We start from the raw sequence: 23,370 nt of genomic DNA, 5'->3' as shown, positions 1-23,370 counted from the left end.
GACGAACCGATTATCACCTTCATATTGAATTAAAAGCCGCAATACTAAACAAAAATATATCCGTCAGTCTTAGTGTTTGTTGTTTTAGTAAAAAGTGTAGGTAGATATACTTGAATCCTATATTGGATTAAATTTAAATTTCAAAGTTGTTCAAATCACGTTTTTAATTCTGAGTGTAAACAGGAAATTATTTTTTTCAAAATTTAACATTACTCGTATTTTTGGGATAGCACATTAAATATTTTATTATTTAATAGTAAAGATACACCCAAAAACGTTACATAATTTAGTTTACATTAAATTGGAAACGATTGAAAGGAAATTGGATAAAATAACTAAACAGAGTTGTTAATAAAATACAGTCAACACAAAATTAAAGGAAAATTATGCCCCTAGCGCTCATTTTCATTGAAAGTACATCAGATTACCGAACAGTTTGGCCTAAAATTCCTTTCCCAACATAAATTATTTGAAATTTAATGATTTTCCATTTTTTTTTACAGAATTGATCTATATTGTCATTAAATTAAAAAGGCTTAATCATTTATCAAAAAATTTAAATAATTTGTACTCAAAATATTAACAATAAATTTAAAAAAAAACAATGAAAACAGTTAGGTGTGAAAAAACTTTTTTTTGGCTTAAGTATAGCCTATATAAATATAACCCTATTATTCGTACTCCTCACAACCGCTATATTATTATATTTTAAATGTGGTCAGTCATAATTTTTTCACTAAATAAAAACAAACACAAAAAAAGTTTATACCATTTAACGAAAGACAGTGTGTTATACTTGATGAACTTCTGAAGATACATTTTCATATGCAACGCTGTCTCGGTAGTTGGTAGTCTTAAAATAAGTCTGCTAATAAAATATATGTTCACCTGTGTGCGCTGTGTCACTGAAAATTATAGGTATATTATTTATACTAACAGCGAATTAATATATTTTATATTTAACGGTTATAGTTGGGAATAAAAATCTATAGTAATACATCGATGTTTGAATATGTGCACGAAATACTAAAAATATGTAAATAACCTATGGGTGACAAATACTATAAAATGTAATCATAGCAATATTGGATAAATATATCACGGAGATTCGTTTATTTTTATTTCCCACACATTGATCACACAGCGGGATACAGCTAAAATGTTACCCTTTCTGGTCTGTTATATATCTATATACAATTATATAATATACATACACTACACACATACATGCACACATAAATACACATGTATTTTAAGATCAATAAGATGATGTGGTGACAGAGTGTTTGTCATCATAGTAATGCCAAGTGAAAAAAAATGTGGGGGTAGTATGGTTTATTATAGTTGATTGCTTAGGGTGTGAGGTTTGGTTGCATTTTATATTCATTACAATTGAAAGGTCGTTAAGAAAAGCGATATTTATGTTTATTTTCATCATTAATCATTCATAAAATATATATTTTTGTCTGGCGTGGTAAAAATATAATCGTTCATCGACGAACGAACACTGTCTTCCATACGAAATCATTACACAGTATGTTGATATAATAATAGTTAAAAAAAATTAATAATTCCTGTATACCTAGTTACAATATTTTATTCATTACATTATGTTTTTATAAAAGTAATATTGACTAAAGACTAAAATTCTAAGGTTCTTCTGTATTTAAATCTATGTGTAATATAATATTATTATACCTAACTATAGGTACCTACCCGAAATATTGCATTGTAATAATTATTTATTAAAAACTATTAACTACCGAAATTATTTTTTATTTTAACGAAAATAAATGTATATAGCATTCATCATTTCCATTTGTAACTGTGATAATATTTTTATTAATGAAGTGTTATATAACTTTAAAGTATTCACGTTGTGTATAATATAATTAAGCATCTTTTTGGGATATTTATAATTTCTATTTTATTTTGGGGTATTTAGTGAGACGTGAACATTTATAATTTAGTACTATTTCTGTAGCTTAAATATGGTTTATTTCTGTACCAAATATTTAAAAAAATCTTCATTATGTCAAAAGTATTCAAAATTTTATGTTTTATTAATTAGATTAAACATAATTTAGGTAACATAGTTACATATTAAGCGAGGAAATGACAATGTGACTTATACGTTGAAACAGTCCATCCACCTAAAAACAAACAACGTATATATTACGGTTAGATAATGCTTTATTATTATTTTAATTAGATCGATTATCAACATCCAATAAATAGTACTTTGGTCTTTAATCATAACAGTTTTAATTTGATTTGTATTGTTTTATTTATTGAACTTTCCTTTGAATAATCGTTTTATTATCCAATAGGAGATTTGAAATCTATGCTTGTTGAATTTGTCAAAAGAATGTTAAATTAAATTTAACTTTGTTGTACAATTATCACAAAGTCGTTTGTAATGTAATGTAATAGATTGAATTAAATATTTAAATGAAACAATTAACATTAATCTTATAAGTAAATAAACTCAATACAAATAAAAAGTTCTCGTTTGAATTAGTTGTAAATTAGTAATCGTAATGATTTTTCTAATTTAAATATCTAATTGAATTATACATACAAAATAATTTAATTTGTTAATAATTTAACTATTATTACAATAGAAATAAAAATATACGACTATATATTTTATGTATAGTGTAATACTGTAATACATTAACTTGCAAATATGCATATAACTACATAGAATTATAGATATAAAAGTTATGTTTTAAGATACATTTAATTTTATACATTTTAAAAATAGAACAATATTTTTAATTTATTTGTTAGTATTAGTTCAAGGTTTAAAATCTTATTATAGTAAAATAATAAATATCAAATAAAAAGTGTCTTTTATTCACTATAAACTATAAAATTATAGAAGTTGAACTAACTTAAGTAATATATTGTTGATGTACTATATAATATGGAATTAAGTTGATAATATACCTATTTATCTTCGTACAATTTTCAGATTCTTTAAATGATATACCACATAATAAATATAACACATAATATAAATATGTATAATGCATTTGTGAACGATATATTTTCAATAATATTCGCAAAAACTTATATTGTATCTACTTTTTTTATTTTATTAAATATGGTTTTTCCCTGCTTATAACCAGTAAGCAATAAATCGAGAACCAGAGGGGCGCCAAAGAGGTTGTATCCAACCCTCTTTTGTTTACGATTGTGGGAGAGATAACCGGATGGAGAGACTTGAAATAAGAGAGAGAGTGAGAGTGAGAGTGAGATTGAAAATGCACGCACAGTCACATTTTGACATGGGGTGGAAAATTCGATTTTAATTTAAATTTTGACGGACACGTGAAAGTTATCCTGAGGAGAAAGCATGTCAAGATGACACGATTTTACTGTAATATCTATCACGAGAGGGTCCCTGTAGACTGTGGTCGAACAAGAACAAATCGCAGGGTTCTTTTGTTGTGGGTTTTGGACGACAGACGACAGCCAGACATGCCTCGCGATGTTTAAGCAACATTTATATTTTTTTTAGTTTTCCCTATAGGCATTCTTTACGCTCATATATACGCACTAAACAACGGACGTGCATAAGCGTTTTTACATCAGAGTGCATCGGTGGACAAAGACTTATAAGATGGCGTAAACGATTCTCATTTTGATTGCTTAACGAAGAAGAAACTTTCCCCTGATCATTTTATTCTTAAGATTTGCATAATACTGCCGTTGGCTAAAGGGTGAATGATAATCAAAGGTCGTTGTCAGCCTTTAATTATGAAACGGAACGCAAAGGAATGACGGTAGGCGGTAGAATATCCGATGAATTATGATCCTTAGGATAGTCATTAATAGGCGTGCTTTACGGAATACACCCGTTGGAAAATGCCGCACTTGTCTTTCGTAAGTTTTGCTAAGAGAACGCATTCTCTCTCTTACTCTTTGGTCTTTTAATTTTATGAACATGTTATGATTAACTTATACTAGAATAATTTACGAACTCTGAAATGAGGTTATTTGATTAAAATTATAATGCCATGATGTTACACACAAACATCTAAACAAGTATTAGTTTAAGCACATTAATAACAAATACAATTATTTTATAATAAAAATATTGGCGAGGACATTAATTCGAATTAAGTAGATATATACACATAATATTTATTATGTAAAATAAATTAAGAGTTGGCAAACAACATTTGTTGTTGTAAGTATTATAATTTAAAATATTTTATTTTTATTAATAAGCATAAAGAATTATATCATTAAAAATAGATTAATAATAAGGCAGACTAATTAGTTTAAACAACCTTTTTTATTATTTAAAATGATTGAATAAAAGTATAATAACAAGATGAACACTTTCAAGATGTATTAAATTAATTTCTATTGTAAACCGTGAAGCCATGGGGTGTTAGTACAATGTTTAATTTGTATATTTATGATTTTAAATTATTTAACAACTTTGTTTATCGATTGATCATAGTTATTCATGACTAATTTAATATGAACCTAAAAAGATAATAACCGTATTATAATGTGTACATATCGTACTTCAATTTTTATTCTTAAAAATGCTGTACCTTACCTATATAGAAAAATAAAATTGTTGTTTTAAACAAAATTTCATATTATAGTTTCCAAATTTTAAATTTCCAATTAAAATATTTCTAAACAATGATAATATCTAATACAAATCAATATTTACGAATTACGTATATACTATACTTATACGTTTTTAAAATACTATAACTTTATATTCAAGTGTTATATTAATGAACATTTTAAAAATGAATTAAATAGGTTATTAAATTACTTAAATATTAAAATTATAAGACTAATAAAAAAATTATAAATATATAGTATATAGATATATTATACTGTCTATGAATACATTATGTGTCATTTCATTTTTTTTTAAGTTTTGTAATGATAATAAATTGAAATAAATGAAGTTTACTATTACTATAGAATATTATTAAACAATGAAATGTATCACACAATTGATTTTTGCACGCACAAAACATAATATATTTAGTATAATGTATATTATTTAATTAGAACTCGTCAACCTCTGTACACAAGTATTATTTTTTTGTTCTGTGTATCTTCGTCATAACTCTCACAGTTCATCATGGTACATTAACGCTTCAAATGATGGCCGTTGTTGCCGCCTACCAACCTCGGGGAACTAATTTATACGTTTCATACAGGATATGGGCAAGTCTAAAGTGTATAAGAAATATCATAAATCACAATTCTAGAGCAAGACGTCTGGCAATCATATATTTCTGAAAATAATACAAGATAACGGATGTACAATTTTTTTTGCACACTTAACATTTTATGGCAAACGTTTATAGAGTAGTGTGTTGTTAATTATTATTCATTTTACTAATTAAATGTATGCATAGTAAAATTTGAAATCGTATGTTAAAGAAATAGGTACTTAAAATTACTATATAGTATATACCTATTTAGTATTATATATTTATATTTATAAGTGCTTGCGTCTTGGTAATGGTATATGAATAACTTAATTTTATTAATAGTTATTTATTTATATATTATTATTCATATTAATGAACAATTTATTTATTATTAAAAATATGGTTGTTTGCTGGTTATTTACATTAATTTGACAAATAAAATATTATATTATATATCAATACATAACAACCTAACCTATCAATTTAATACGTAGGTTTAGTTTTTAAAATATTATTTACATTATATAATATTATATTAATATCTTTAGTTGTTATGGATATACGTTATTAGAATCTTTAATGTTAGGTACCTATATAATATTAATATAAATATATATTATTTATTCATTAATAGCATATTAATCGGGCACATATAAATTACAATATTTATTGAATTTAAAAATAAAATATCAATAATTAAAATATCTTAAACATAAAATAATGAAGTGAATAGGTTTTTAAAAACGGTTAATTATTAATTGTATTTGGATATCACAAACAAACTAGATTTTAAACTGATATTTTCACTTTGCTTGAAAAAATTATTTTACATATATTATTATTAATAAATACACATATTATCACCATTATAGATAATATATACGGAGATGAGGATAATATTATGTAATAATTTTAAGTGTATACTCGTATTTTCAATGTTGTGATAGTTTATAATCCAATATATATTATACCTACATACTATAAAATGTAGCAATAGTAAGTATATTATGATGTTTACTAATCTATAATTACGATACAGGTGTACTTACATAATGTTATCTGATTAAAATGGTACATTTGAAAAAGTCACGTTACATTTTAAGAATGTTTCTGAAAATTATGCTGGATCGAATCTCTGGTGTAAAATTAATTTTTATTGCTTTTAATAAGCAAAATACGACTTCCTCACGTATTCAACATCCATTAAAGTATAAACACAACAGGATTAAATAATAAGAAAAAGAATATTTTTATAGGAATTCTGCACGAATAATGTATAACAATACAATTTATAAATCGTATACAATTAATTTTCACTTTTTTCTAGATAAAATAAGTCTTAGTTTAATTCTTAATGTATTTATGCAAAACCGTATCTGAAAAAAAATTCGGCGTTGGGCGGGGGTCCAACATTTTTTCTAATAAAATTATATTCACCACTAAAATGTTTCTATTTTTGAAAATTTCGGGGGAGGACCCCGGGACCATCCCACAGTTACGGCCTTAATTTTATGTATGTAGTTAATTAATTAAGATACATAATTGCTGATTGATATATTTTTTACTGATAAAAAAGCTGATAAGTCTAAACTTATTTTCAAACTATATACATTATACTTTTATTTTTATTTATACAGTTTTGTAACTAAAGTTGTGTAGGTTTTAAATTTCACTATCAAATTTTAAATAAAATAATTCAGTTTTTGAATCTTATATAAACTTATATACAATAATAATCTTACGCTGTAAATGGTCGAGAATAATAGCATATTTTCGATGTAGCTTATTTTGATGCTCATTACCTCTAAGTGAATTTTGTAATATGTGAAATTGTTTTTATACAATTAAATGACAATCACATTTTTTTCATCTATCTTTTATTAAATCAATAACTGCAGTGGTTATTAGCTACAATTCACATTTATTATAATACACATTTTCTATTATCTATTTTCATTATAATTTTTATAAAATAATGCGAACAATGAATTAACTAATATTTAACTAAATTAATTCAAAATATCGTTTATTAGTCAATTCAAAATTGTATGTTTTAAATAATAATATTATATCATTTACAAGAAAGCATCATAATTTTATACTAATATATTATAATATATGTGTTTAAATTGTTGTTGCATACAAACAATTGATAATACTATAGGATACCTGTGTATAAGAAGTAGATACCAAGTAAAATGTAAATTATTCCCGAGTTCAAATTTCTCTTTTTACCTTAATATTTTTAAACTTGAAAATAATAGTATCAAAACAAGTGCTTTTAAAAACTTAGTAAATATACTTAATCTTTTTGAACAGAATATCATCAAAATGAATATATCTGAGAGTTCGCATTACACAAGATAGTCTGTATATTTATATTTCGTTCTGTTTGAAGGATTAATTCAAATGTTAGAGACAAATTTTATGAAACAGAATAAAATTATAAACTACTACGAAAAGTATCAATAATATTAAATAGTCCGTTGCTCTTCTGAAATATATAATATTATACTATGATTATGGATTTTCGTTAGTTTATAATAACTGCGCGTATATATAATATGTCTAATAATGCCATATATTGTATTATGTATGATTATTTCGGTATTATCGAAATGTCATAGAAGATCACTAATTGCCCAACAGAACCAAATACATTATAGTTTGGTATTGTATCAATGACAATTAAATTAAATCGTATTTAACGTTAAAATTAAAGGAGCCGTGTAGCTATATATACACGGCTTGTCAATATTACGGGATGGGTATAATAATAATGTTGTAGTCGTAGCCCAAAAATGTCTAGTTAAATCGTGCGCCAAATTTTTGCGCTGTCAACCGGGGGATTGATCGGATTTTAAGCGGTCATAGTTTGTGAAAAATAAGGGGAAAAATATACCTTATGTCTCCTGGGTACCGAACACTAGTAGTATCAACACCACAGGGACCGAGTGCGTTTTGATAAATAACCCAATTTTCCCTCTTATGGCAGCTATTAATTAATGGATTAGGCCATGGTAATAACTCAGTGAGAGTCTCTCAGCCCTATTGCGTTCCGATATGTATATGTAAGGAGTTTTTTTTGTTTTTTTTTTTTTTTACCATACACAATACCGTCGCGCCACCGTGTCGTCGGCGACCGCGAGGAGCGCCCATCGCCACGCGTTCCGTGTTGGAGGTTATGATGTTTCGGGCTGAAAAGGGATCGACTAGACCACGGCATTTCCGTGCGCGTCACCGGCAGCCGCGTACGTCCGTATCACAACTGGGTGACCGGCGAAAGTTCGTGTTTTTCGTTACGACGTCGTAGTAGTTTTGTTGGCTTTTGTGTATTGTTTTGCGTGACTTGTAAATTACATAAATTTTATCTGAAATCATCGCATGTATTAAGTGTATATTTAGTGATTTAGTGTTAAAAAAATTCATAGAGAGTCTTAACCGTGCGGTCGCTTACGGCCGTATAAGTGCGCGCGTGTGTGGGTGGATATTTGAGTGTTTTTTTTTTATTTTGATTAGATTTTTTTTCTTGAAATGACCGACAGCAGCTATAATTCACCTGCCAGGAGTTATGGGTCACCAGCCAGGAGCTTGAAAATGTTAGACAGGGTATACGGTTCTCCGGCTCGGTCATATTGTGGTGATCATTCTTCCGCAACAGAGTCTGAAGGAGAAGAAACATTGGAATTATTAACTGAAATACCAAGTTCACCAGACCAAACAATTTTAGATGGCTGGCTAAAATTCAGGGACAACAAGAAAGTAAGTAAACTAGATAACATTGATTAAGAAAGTTGTGTTAATCCGGGGGACGGGGCGCGACGGTGCACTTGTCCCCCTAATAATATTGGTGCAAAAATATAGTTTTGCACTTAATGAACTCTAAACCTATTAAAATGTAATATTATTATGTTATTATGTTATTATTATAACACATCTGGACTAATAATAAACATTGCATTTTTTATATGCATATTATTATATTATAGTGTATTAAAATTAAAATTATATATATTATAATATGAATAATTTTGATATATATATATATTATGTTATCAAATAAAAAAAGATAGTTCACATAAGTGATGCGAATATTTTGAATATGATTTAATTTGTTTCTATGAGTTTTTCGTATGTTCGATGGTACTAAAAACTAAAATATAATCAAACGTTTAAATATATATATAATTTAAACAAGGTTCCAAATTAAATTTAAAATTTTAGTATTTATTTAACGGAATTAGATAGACTATTATTCTAAAATAACAAATAATTAGCTAACTAATACTAGCTTATAAATAGAAGTCTATATTTTAAATTAAAAAAACGATTTTCTTTGTCTTATAAATTATCTAAATATGGTCATAATTATAATAAAAAAACAGTTTTTAATTAAATTTGGCAATGTTTTTTTTAGCTACCAACTATATTATAGTACAACGAAATTTAACAAATTGCCTTTTTAAAGTACCGTTCGTGTTCAGTTTCCAATCTAGAAAGGTGTTGTATAAAACTTTTGAGCTTTTTTATGATCCAAAATATGTTCACCAAAGAAAAGGGCATGTATTATTTTTATGGTTTGTTTTACACAAATACCCTTCTCACTCTATTCTGAATTTCAAAATTACTGAGGATTAGTAACATGTTAAAAGTTAACTGTATAAAATCCGAAAACAATACAGCTTTAGAACGAGAAATTTAAAAGGCCTTCAAATAAGGCTTTCAACATTTAAAAAAAAAATGTGTAAAAATGCTATGAATAATCTATTGATATTACAAAGATGCATATTGCATATCACATGTTATAAAATAACGGTAAAAAATGTTATGAAAAAGCATTTCTGGAAGTCTTCACCTACATTATGAACGGGATGCAAAAAAAAAATATATCTTAATATAAATATTTTCAAAAGAGTTGTAAAATGCAATTCTACTAAGAAAACTTAATATTTAGAAAGTATTTTTAATAATCTGTTTCTCAACTAATACAATATACTAAAAATGTTATTACTTAAAACATAAAAAAAAGTTTTAAATAATAATAATATTAATAAGAACTGTAATTAAAATTATTAATTAAAAAAATTAACTATGATAAAAAGAAAGAGACTAAAATTGATTTAAAGTAATTTTTAATTGTTTTATTATATATTCACATATATGAATATATTTGTTGATATTTTATAAAATTATTTTTTTTTGAGAAGTATGATATTAAACCACAATATAATTTGAATATAACGAATTAATTTATTCAAAAAACATTAAGTGGCTCTATAGTGTTGTATGTATTTACTGTATATTATTTTACCTTCATATTCCTATTTAAATGGGCTGTTAAGCCTTAAGGTGTTGTTTTAACGCATATGCACTGCTACAGCCTATTAATAGATTCTGTATGGAAGAAGGGAATTGTTGGTTTTTGAATGGTAGGATTAATAAGTAGGTAAAAACAATTTTTGAATCATTAAAATAGCTTGAAAAGTTTTATTCGGCTTGTATACAGATGGGAAATAGATCATAAATTTTACTTTTATTACGGTATCTTACGAATTCCCCAGGAGTTCTATCGACAATAATTCTGAAAACCAGTAAAATTATGTTGGAAAATGTAACATATTTTTAGGTAATCTGATCCTCACTATGAATTGTAATAGAAATTATACCGATCTCATTGATTTATAATTTCTTGAATTTAAAAGATGGCTAGTAAACCAATCTCCAATATCAGCACTACATTATACTTTAGATTATATAAATTACATTATTTTATTATTCCCTATTACTGTTTGTTATTATTTGAATAAAAGGAAATATTTTTTGTACTTGACTAAGAATAGGATAAACACACACGATGGAACAGGGTACTTACTAAATAATGTCTAACAAATATCTCTTAATGGAGTATGACTAGTGTGAGTGATAAAATTAATATATTTTTTAATTACAACACTATACATTAAAAGCATTGTTTACTATATTTTTAAAAAGTAGTATATTAATTAGAAATGTATTAGTAAGGTAGATTTATCCATTAAGATATTATAACTTATGAAGATTATTCGAAAATTGTCAAACCATCCGACGTTATTATATTGATCAATATTTAAGCTGATGACAACAACTTTTCCCCGACGGTGTTTATTTTTTCGTCTTTTCTCAGTCAACAATGATAATAATAATAAATATCCCGGAGGTAATCCACAAACGGTTTTTATGTAAGTACGTATCGTCTTGTTCAGCAGGTACATAATAAGAAAGATCTCCTCGTTCTCTCTTTCCTGTTATGTACATAAAGTTACTCACAGTATTAGTTTTCCGTCGGTTTTGGTGCGTAGACAAGCAAACAAAGCGATTTGTCCTACGAAAATTTCGAGTAAACAAGGGGTCAAAAAGTAACCAATTAATTCGGAATAAGTCTTTGCGTTAATATGTATAACATCATATTATAAGAATATAATAGTATAATATTATTAATGATGTCACTTTTATGTTGTAATAAATTATTTTAGCTTTTTATTACAATGCTACTTTTTACTTGTCAATAGCTATTTATCAACCGTACAAAAGCTCTTATTAATATAATACAATACAATGATATTAATATATTATATACAAATAAAATAAAAATATTAATTTTATTTAACAATGTCAAATTAGTTTTGTTGATTCATACTTTATGTTTATCTGATTAAATTATTCATTGTCATTAATGTTTTTTTTTTTTTTTTTATCAAAATCATTAAATATAAATTGTATAAATAACTTTTAACAAAAATTAAATTAAACGATTCACCGTATTATCAAAAATAATTGCTTAATTTATGTAAGACGGCAATTAAAATTAATTTTAAAAACATTTTTAAATGTATTATAGTCAATCAGACATTTTTATTTTTAAATTCTCCAGACAATAAACGGGTTTGATCGATTTTTGTCAACAAACAACGTTAGCTGTAGAATAATTTTTTGCATATTCATAGTATTCAATACAATGTATGTAAACAAATTGCTGAATAATAATGATTGTTTTAAAACGCTCGGTGATGGGTTATAAGTTTTAATATTTTATCGGTTCTTGAATAGTCCCCTTTTCATCATACAATGTAAATTTTTATATTATACAACATAACCTTAAATGTGTAATGGTCGGAGAAACATTAGTCATCAAATCTTATGCAATATTCCAGTACACTTCTGGATTGTGCATATTACAATAAATTAAAAGTTTTACATGTGTGCAGTATTATAATATGTACAGGCTGATTCACTGCAAGCATGTTCATACCCATTTTTTACTTTAATAATTTATTTATTCAAAATCTGATTTTTAGAACTTTTAAATATACTTAAAGGCACATATTAGATAAATCAACATTTACAAAAAAAATATATTTATATATATATATCAATTAAAGGGAAGTTTTTATTTGAAAAATAGAAGTTTATATTTACACAGGGCACTCCTAAAATAATACAATGAAGCTCAAACATTTTAAAATATGGATTTTAAATGTATTTGAAAATTCCAAAAATCAAATTTTGGACGAAATTATTGACGAAAAAAAGGGATGGGTATGCTTGGCGAATCACCCTTTATATATAGTTGATATATATATACAATTATATTCTGGCAATGTAATATATATTTTTCAACATTTCTTTTTAAGAGAGTGTTTCATTAGTTGATACATCATTCTATACCTATAGAAAACATTCAAATTAAAAAAAAAAAAAAATAATAATAAAAATCCATTTGGTTATAAAACCAAAACAATATAATATTTGCACGTACGCGTGTTTTTAAAGGATTTTACACAGGCTTTTTTCTCTCTGTGGTTTATACATTAAAAAAAAAAAAAATATATATATATTTTCACGGTCGGGTAAAAATAGTATGGGGTTGGTGAATATATTTTCTATAATATAAAAGATATGTTTTTTATACCAGAATATCTATATTATTATCAAACACTCTTATGTGGTAAAGTTCTGATGTGATTCAGTTCAATTAAATTATAAAATCATATGTAATAAAATCAATCAAAGCATGAATTATAAAAAAAAAGTAATAGTAATCATTTTCATTTTAAACAAGAATGTAATTTTGTATCTACTTCTGTTGAAAAACCTTTTTAATTATTTTAAAACCAAAATATAATTAGATCAGCAAATCTTATACTGAATTAAATTTTAATTATGTAAGTAGGTACTCGTTACGTTTACATAGCTTAGTAAATTAGTCTTTGATCACTATATTTCTGTATTTAATTTTATCTAATATAATATATGATTTAATTGATTTATATACATTTGTTTGATAGACGTATTTAAACCATATAACATAAAATAATAAAATATTATAAGGTTATGTTCATGAACAATTTCAATGACAACATTAAAAAATGTGTTTGGACACTAAAAAATTATATACACTCAAAAGAATCTAAAACGCTTATATTTATATATTTTTTTATTGTAAGATTCGTATTATTTTTTTTAACCTAAAAGGAATAAAATGTAAAAAAGAAAAGCATTTTACAGGTCCATAAAGGTGGTAGCTGTAAAAAAATAAATAACGATTTTGCATCTTGTGTTTTTTTTAAATAGCGTTATCGACGAAAGTCCGAAAACTTCCCATTTACTTACTATGAAAAATATTGACAAAAGGTAGTTTAAATTATTACTGAAACAACCGTAGAATATTAAATAATATAACAAATAAGAATATTATTATAACTTATTAATCAGGAAAACGACAGATGAATTATAATTCATATTAAAATATTCTAGATTTTGAACACTTTATATTAACTTATGTTTTGGTACTATATCAACTATACTTATAATATAATTGTTATAAATTGTATAAATTTGTAACTAATACACAATATTAAAATTGTATGAATACTCAAGTGTATATAGGTACAGAATAGATGAAATAAAATACTTATTGGGATTCAAATTAAATTTATTTTTTATAGATGTTAAAAGTTATATTATTTTTGTAGCTATAATATAATATAATAGTATATTAATATGGCCACGTACCTATCATGATAATTATAAGTCCTGTTAAATTTTATTAAACAACAGATTTCATGCATCTATAGACTATGATGGGTGAGCGGGCAGAATGACAGGTAATTACAAAATTTTAACGTAGTTTTACGTGTTTAAACCTTAGAAAGGCATTACTCGCGAAAATTCATTTCTACGATGCGAAAATCGATTATCTGTCGTGATGGAAATTTTAATATCCGGATTATACGTGGAATTCCTCAAAATCAGCATAACCGTAAAATGTGGATAATTTGTATTTAATGTTATATTATATTAACTATTACCTAAGTCTATAAAGTCTATAACATGACACTTTTAGGAATAATAATAATATTTTAACACTACCTATTACAAATATTTGAGATGTACGTACAAATTATCCTACATTTATAATTAAAATAAATTGAACCAAACTCTATTTTTTTTATAAAGGATAATATTACAATATGATACAAAATAGAATACCTACCTACGTAGAAGCATAATATCAGGCAATTCATGCCAGGCTTATAGTAATAAATATTTATTGTGTATATAAATTATACCGGTATATTTTTTGACATGTAAAAATAAATGTAAACGCCACTGGTACTAAATTAATGTTGGGCAAGTACTAATAAAATAATATAAATTAACATAATTTATTTTTATTTGTACATTACCTGTATGTAATATAAACTTATTAATATTTTTAAATAAAAACATAATATCATATCAATATAATAAATGTAAATGATTTTTATTGCGATAAAATGTACTATTTTTATTCCTAACTTTTGACAGACCCTCGGTCTTTGGATCAAGTGTGCCATTTGCATTCAGTATCTTCTTGTGACACTTAATGACCTTTTAGTTCGTTGCACTTGACCTTAGTCACTTACCAGCACTTACCGGATTCTACCGGAACTAAACTCTTAGGAATTATTTTATCTTATTTTACTTTATATTGATCGAAATTTAATGATTGATCCTCTGACATAAATTATTATTATTATTCTGTATGACATTCGTGTTATGTCATTTATGTCAACTTATATATTTCAATAGTAAATTATTCAATACAATTTAAAAGTAAAAATAAATAAAAAAATTATTATGAAAAAGGAAAGTAAATGTTTTGAAAACATCATAATTTTTTATTCGGATTGTTTTAATGATTTTAAAATACAAAGGATTCATAAAATATTACAAATATATTCAGTAACTTAAAAAAAAAAAAAAATAAAAACGTTATCTATAGAATTGGATTCAACTATAACTAATGTGTATTTTATTAATTATCAAACATTATCAAGAAATCTTAAATGAACTTAGTTGGTTATTATTTTAAAAGCTGTTTTCAATGCTACCGAAAAAATAATCCAAATTATTTTCGTGAAGGAATTTTTTTCATTGGTATACCGAGGTTTGGGAAACTACTGATAAAACCGGAAAATGGTCTATACAAATAACAAACTAGTGTGAAAATCTTCAATATATTATTTATCAGTTTTATATTCCTTACACGATACTACAGTATCGGTAATCTGACATTAAACTATTATAAAAGTAAGTGTCAGCAAGCAATAATGTTTTATATGGAAATAAAGCAGACGTTAGACGTTGAGACGTGACACACACGTCGAATGAAAACTCATCATCGAGATTATTAACTTTGACACAGTTTATTTTTTATACAATTAGTTCATGATTAGTTTTTGATCTAATTTAGATGATTCGCGGTATTCATCAAACAGACCTTTCTACTTAGTTCCATGTATGCGCGTTCTGTCTGTTGCGTAATTATTATTTTTATTTTTTATTTTTTTTTGTATAAGAGTAATTATATTTCTTATTTCTTATTTAATATTAGTTTTCATGAAAATGAACAAATGAAAATTATTATTTGGTACCTGTAAATTTATAATATGTACATCATATTATTACAGAGGTGCTTAAGACATTTTTTTTTAGATGTAGGTGATAAAATAGAATTTTACCCGCCCTACCAAAAAGTCTAGGTTTAATCTTTAATGATGTTATTTTTTTAAAATTAAATTTGTTACGTCAATACTCAAATGTTTAAACAATCAAATTTATTACAATATTATGTAAAATAAATTGAATCATATTCAATCCTAATTACTTACATCTGGTCTAGTCGGTTTAGTTCGATCACGTATTAAAATCAAATGAATTAGTTCGTATACACGTGGTGTCGTGGTGGTTATACAAATGACCAATAAATGACCATCGACGTTATACGTATATATAGATGATTATTAAGACTGAATTGTAGTGTATTGTTTATTAATTTTACCACGATCGATATCGACATCATGTCCCCAAGCTAATGTTTGCTATTGATATTAATGTATCTGTAATTAGAGCGGTGGCTACCTATAAATTGTTAATGATTTCTAGCTATTACTGTCTATAGGCTAGTATATATGTTTTCATTTCAAAGATTGGGCGTAACTGTAATATTGTAATGAGCTCGTTTACATATTTATATGCATACCGCATAATAGGTTAGGTTAGGTTATAACGTGAAATGGCGTGTATCGGTTAAGTCACCCGATATGCTTATAATACGTAGGTACCTACCTAGTATCTATATATATATATATTATACTCTGCAATATCGTAAAGGGCTCGAATGAAATGATTATCGTGAACAATAGTAATTCATTGTCGGACTGCTCGATTTTTATATCGTAATCGTGATTGTTTATAATACAGCACTTACGCCCGTTCACACTTTCGTCAACACCGACAATATTATATATATATATATATACACCTTCCGTGTATAGTATTCGCTTAGCGATAGTTTTCGTCCGTCAGCGTGCGCATCGAGTACATTATTATTATATCGTAATAGTTACACGTTTGGGCGCACACGTTATATTATTATCATCACATACAGATCGGCGCGACGGCCTCTGCCGTTCTTTTGGACGAAAAGTTTCGGGCGGAATATTATATCGCCCGGCGGTTCCTGCGCGCGGGTCACTGCGAATACGCAGCGCGTTCATTGTCGTTTATTATACCGATTTCTCCGGCACCCGACTCCGCGAGTTGCGCGGGAGGACTGCAGCACCGGAACTCCGCGGGGTGTGGTTGACGCGTATTAGATGGGTCGTAACGATGACACAGTCGGTCGGACGGGGTTCGAATTAAATACCCGTACATATCGAACCGCCGTTTCGGTTGCCATTTCAGGTATAATATTATGTAATGCGATATAGTATATTATATGCGTAAATACGATATCAACACACACCGGTGATACGAAATACAGCAGTAAAACGAACATAATATCATAATGTTTACTATGTATATATAATATGATATATTATATAAAAACAATGATTATAGTAATTAAATAATCAACATTTTTTTTTCGACGTTCATATAATATTATACAGTCGTGTGCTTGTTTTTTGTCACGTACCAAATTTTATTCAGTCGAAATATATATTTTGTTTTACCTATCATGCGAGATACCAACCTATGTACCGATTTCAGTCTAGTTTGTATTTTCTGCAGGTATCGAGAATACGCTAAATAAAACTATTATTTATCGAAGAATATATTCAAACTTTAAATATAAATTCAAGTAACTGAGATATTTCTCAAAGTTTTTTTAATGTATTATTGTATATTATATTATTAAATGTGTAATGTTTTAATTCGTCCTACTTGTTTGTGTTTTGTTTACCAAACTTAAATAATCCGATTAAATTATAAATATATATGTTCCATCTGCTTTAAGAATATGATAAAATTATAATACACGTATAGAAATGCATCAAGTTCATTTTGTTAATACTTTATACTTCATAGTTAGATAAGTGAATAATACAGTGTTTAAACTATTCTTGTACGAAATTATGAATGTACAATTAATAGGTACATGAATAATATTGTACTAAATAAAATAAAATTGTTCTGATTTAAAAAAAACTATCTAGAATAGGTATAGTGTAAATTATAAAAAAAAACAAGTACAACGCGTGTACTTAAAATCTGTATTTTTTTAAAATTTTTTTAGCAATTTAAAAATAAATATAAGCATTTAAATAATATTAATATAGTAATTTTGAGTGAAACCATTAATTAAACATCTTTGGATTGTCGATATTAGTTATATAGTATATTAAAATTGTATATATTACAAACAAATTTAGGTATTTTAATACTCGATTTACCTATTGGTTAACATCAAATATGCGTAATATTAATATATTAACATTCACAATGAATTAAAGCTAAACTATTTTATTCAACTATATGAATAAACTTAACTTGAAAACATGAAATAGTTAAGGCATTTTCTCAAGTCAAACAAATTGTCTTCAATCCTACAGAGTACATGATGTATTGTACTTGAAAAATGAAAATATTATTCATATTTTTAGAATTCTTTACATTCCCTAAAGTTCGTTTATAGTTGTATGTACGTGTGTCAAGTGAATTTTTCAATCAAAATACGTGTCGCATGTGCCATAAATAATTTTTCTTGTATAATTTTGAAAAGACGGAAAAAAATATCTACCTACAGTTTTTATATTTTTGACATGTCATATTATATCGGTACATTTAATATATTAAGCATCAATATATAAATATTGATGCTATTTTTTCATTTACATTATTTATGGTTATTCATAATATATAAAACATGGATTGTTAAATTTATTATAATATTTTCCTGTTACAGTGGAGACACAGATGGGGCGTTATGACAAAACTATCACCAGCTGCAGGTGAGTACATAGAGTTAGTTATTTTTATATTATGATTTATGTGACGAAAAGGCAATGTGTAACTATATATTTTAATTAATCAGGATGAGTTTATTAACCAATTATCGCCCATCATGCAAATATTATAATGGAAATACATTCCCGGTTTTTATATTATTCACTCAAAATGTTTGCTGATATTTACAACCATCACCGACGATTTCAACCTTTACTACCGTTTTATCCAGGAAAGGTTGAATGTTTGTTTTTTAAAGGGTCAAATATGTGATGTTGGCATTTAATAGGGTAGTATGTATACTTTTCGAAATGTATAGTATCATAAATACAATTTGTTTAACGAGACACTATATAATTATATTTATGATCAATTATCTATCATTATTTTATAACGGCACTGAACTCAATTTTTGTTAAAGAATATAATTAATGGTATCTATGAAACTAAATTTTAAAAATGGTATGTAAATATTACATATTTTAACACGTGCCTACGTATACTTTTATATTATAATAATTGTATTTAATTTTGTATATTATAATATTAAAAATCTAAAATAATTATTTAGTACGAAAGTGCTCTATAATATACGAAGTCATTCATAATTGTGGGATTAGAAATTAATATTTTTAATTTAATTTTTCAACATTTACATGTAACATGCGGTCCTTATAGTCGAATAATTTTAATATAATTTTTTTTAATGTATTTAATTTAAATTAAGTATAAATTAAAATAAATAAAATCTACCGGATTTTCGAAAATAGTGAATGCTCACTTTATTTTCGGCTTCATGACAGAATTTTCGACTTGCCCATAGTTACCAATTTATTCTGACCATAAAAAGATCTCTAGTGTGTTGCAATTTCCTCTACCGTCAAGTCCAAAGTAAATAATGATCCTGTGTGTTAACGATTGTGCCAATGAAGTGGAGAAGTATAGAGGGTGAAAACGAAAAAAAAAACAACACGCGAATACACTATTTCTACGTTATTTTTCTTTTAAAAGTTCCCCTTACACTACCTCATCGGTGGACCAACAATGTATTTCTCCTCCCCTTTCTACCAAAACATTTGATGATATTGGAAAAGTACAACTAAAAAAAATCGCCATTCATTGGTATAAATTGATGAACATAGTATATTAAAAATAAACGTTTATGAGGTATTGAGGAGGTATAAATAATGTTGAGATGTCTAAACTCGTATATTATTATACAAAAAATTATTGTGTTAAAATTGTAATTAATGAGTCAAGAAAGAGACATGTTGGTTTTTTTAATGGTAAATTCAAAACAAATATCGGGAGTGGGGGACGATGATATGTTAAAAATAATAAATTTACTGCTATGCCGGTGCATTACAATGCATTGGGCGTCATTTATATCGTTTAGTTTTTCCGTAGGGGTCTTAACAATAATAACACGCAGGGCGAATCTGTACTAAAGTGCGGAAATTTGCATAATTACAACAATGCGTGTGTTTTGCATGCGGCAAGCGTCTCGTATTATTTAAATTAACAAATACACCGTCGCCAATGTTGGAAACATTCTTCAAATAGGCATCCTCCTTTCCTCTTCAGCGCTTTTATTACGTACAGCTATATTATTATATATTGTGGTGATATTTATGTTAACAAAAACAAAAACCTTTTACTCGTATTTCGTAAATAGAAAGAAAATAGAAAGAACGGAAGTAATAAGCAAAAACGTTTTAAAATCAATATAATTAAAATAAAAAGAGTGTTCTAAAAATTGATCATTAATTTTATTTTTATGTCCAAAAATATTATGATAGTATGGTTTTTAATACTTTTTATTATTGTCCATCATGTTTGAGTGTAGATTAAACTTTTACTGTGTCAACATATTTCTTGTTTGTCAGTTAAAATAAAAACAAATCGTGAATAATAATTAAAATTTAAAAAGTAATTCGTGATTTTGTTTGTTATAAATCAAAATGTAGCGATCGCAGAGATTGTTACATATTTTTAGTATATTAAAAATAATGTGAAGACTATCTCATAAATCACAACTAACCAGTAGAATTTTCAAATAACATTAAAATACAAGTTATACAAATCTACAAAAATAATATAAAATATTTATTAAACAGTAAAATTTCATTGACTTATTTTAATATATTTTATTTTAAGAATTGTACCATAATTAATACCGTAGTTAGGTAATGAATTGCATTGTACACAACTATGGAGAACATGTCTACTCTGTTGTTTTTGTTAGATAAATTATATTCTCTGTATATTAAGCCAGAATGTTACAACAAAACAACAAAGTTAAACACAATATTTTATGACTGCTGCATGAATATATACACGAAGTTATTTGATTGTTATATATTTCCTGTATTTATTATTGTTGAGTACATTTTTTACTCCGTTTACTTTATCAGTCTATTGTTCATTTTTATTTAATATATTTTCTTGACGCACTTATGAATGGATAACTTTATTTATGGTTTTAATGTTTGGTATGTTTTAAATTATATTCTACGTAAATTATATAATCGTATATTCATATTACATGATTTGTTAATTTTTACTCTATGCAAGTCCTCACCAGTTCAATTACTAAAACCATATTTATTCCCTTGTCGATTAGAAATTATGATGTTATACTTGAACTCAAGTGTTGCTATGTACTCACGTAGAGGTAATAGAAAATATGAGCAAAATTTAGTTGTTGACGGAAAACTAAAAGCCTAAAAAAATAGAAATAATACGATCAACACTTCGTTGCGCGCGTGTGTATATGATATGTTTTTATTCATTTTTTTGTGAATAATAAGCCGTTTATCATCTTTACGGCATGCTATTATATGGATACAATCGGACAGGTTCCCCCCGTAGCTTGTGAATAAACAAAACAGATTACGCCGTTAGTCCATTTTTTTTTTTTTTTTTTTTGATCGTTTTTCATCATTTTTGTTAGGCATATATAGCGCGGATGACTTCCTGTGTTCGCAGACTGTCGGACGTCGGCGGCGTCATACATCGACACTGCAGCTACACAGTCACCACCGACACCGTGGAAGGGCAAAACATTCTTTTCGCGGACGTCATTCGCACGACCGGTGATTTAATAATGTTTTTCGTTCGTTTCGCGCTCCGAGGCCCGGCAGTTTGTTTGTCGCGCTCGTAGAACACCTAGCCGGGGAAATTGCGCCGGCTGTCTCCGATTTCCATTTCCCCGCAGTGCCGTTCGCCTGGTACGGTTCGTCGGAGTTTGTGCACAACTTTACTCTCACCGTTGTCCCATTACAGTTGAGTCGTTTGTCGTACGACAAATACTAAGACGATTTAGTATATACAACAGTCGCCGTCCGGCAATGAGCGCATTACGACTTATGGGTACATAAATATACAGACACAGGGTGATTATTTCATTGTGTGCCATGCACCGCCTGCAATGTCTTAGAAAATACAAGAAATTTTAAATTTCAAGAACAAAAATCGTTTATCATCAAAAGGGTTTTAACCGTTTAAATAAAAATTGAAAATGTCTGGGGTTTTCCAAGTCATAAATCATATTACCGACCATATTATCTGGCTCATAATAACAATTTTTCCCGAGCCGCGAAATCATTTTAGATTTATAACGACGATGAGTTATAGTAATAGTAAATTGCATTTGCACACGGAAAATATTGGGCCAAATATAAATGTAACTCAGTTATTTCCCAATGCTATTCATTGAATTTGGATCCGTATTGGTTAATATTTCTTTTTTCCGTGCGTACTCGGGCTTTCAAAAAATTAAGCTTGGCCACCACGGCTACAACGATCTAAGATATCGTCCGGTTCACGATAAAAGAATCACCCTGTGTGTACCTGTACATAATATAGTGACGATACAACCATTATATTATTATTATTTCCGGTGTGCCACGACGCCACGTGAACAATTTACCTCGTCCCTAAACGCCATCGCTGCCGCCGCGCGTACCACGGGGCCTGCAGCGTGTTGTCAGATTAATAATAGGAAATGTAGTCGTTTGGGAGCAGAGCGCAGTGGGCGATACGATCGTGTATAATAATATAATATATTGTATACTATAATAATATTAATATCACGTGATACGTGCCTCGGCCATAATGGACAGACGGAATTCGGAAACGGAACGCTTATTTGAACCACGTAGGTATATGCCATAATATGCGCGTAAGTTTAAGATAAGCAGTGGCGTATTGGGTGGGGCGAGGGTTACAGCGCGCACTCACTTCTTCTCTAGTTTTAGCGCATTCTCACTGAATGTATTGATGGTACGCGAGCATTGCCATGTGTGTACTTATTAGAATTTTCGACCACTTAAAATAAATATTCTATAATAATTTGCAA

General features: G+C 27.1%; 1 protein-coding gene across 1 annotated transcript in view; it reads left to right on the top strand.

Moving 5' to 3' along the window:
* The first annotated feature begins 8,427 nt into the window (after positions 1-8,427).
* LOC132929305 (uncharacterized) overlaps positions 8,428-23,370 on the top strand; it is a 244,656-nt gene continuing 229,713 nt past the window's right edge. The window contains exons 1-2 of the mRNA XM_060994561.1: positions 8,428-8,963; positions 18,970-19,015. Coding sequence (XP_060850544.1) covers positions 8,736-8,963; positions 18,970-19,015 — 274 coding nt within the window. The 5' untranslated portion in view covers positions 8,428-8,735. The remainder of the gene's footprint in view (positions 8,964-18,969; positions 19,016-23,370) is intronic.

This window comes from Rhopalosiphum padi, chromosome 4, assembly GCF_020882245.1.
Source record: "Rhopalosiphum padi isolate XX-2018 chromosome 4, ASM2088224v1, whole genome shotgun sequence".
Classification (NCBI taxonomy): domain Eukaryota; kingdom Metazoa; phylum Arthropoda; class Insecta; order Hemiptera; family Aphididae; genus Rhopalosiphum; species Rhopalosiphum padi.
The sequence above is the reverse complement of the archived record's forward strand: the minus strand, read 5'-3'. Positions and strand labels throughout refer to the sequence as shown.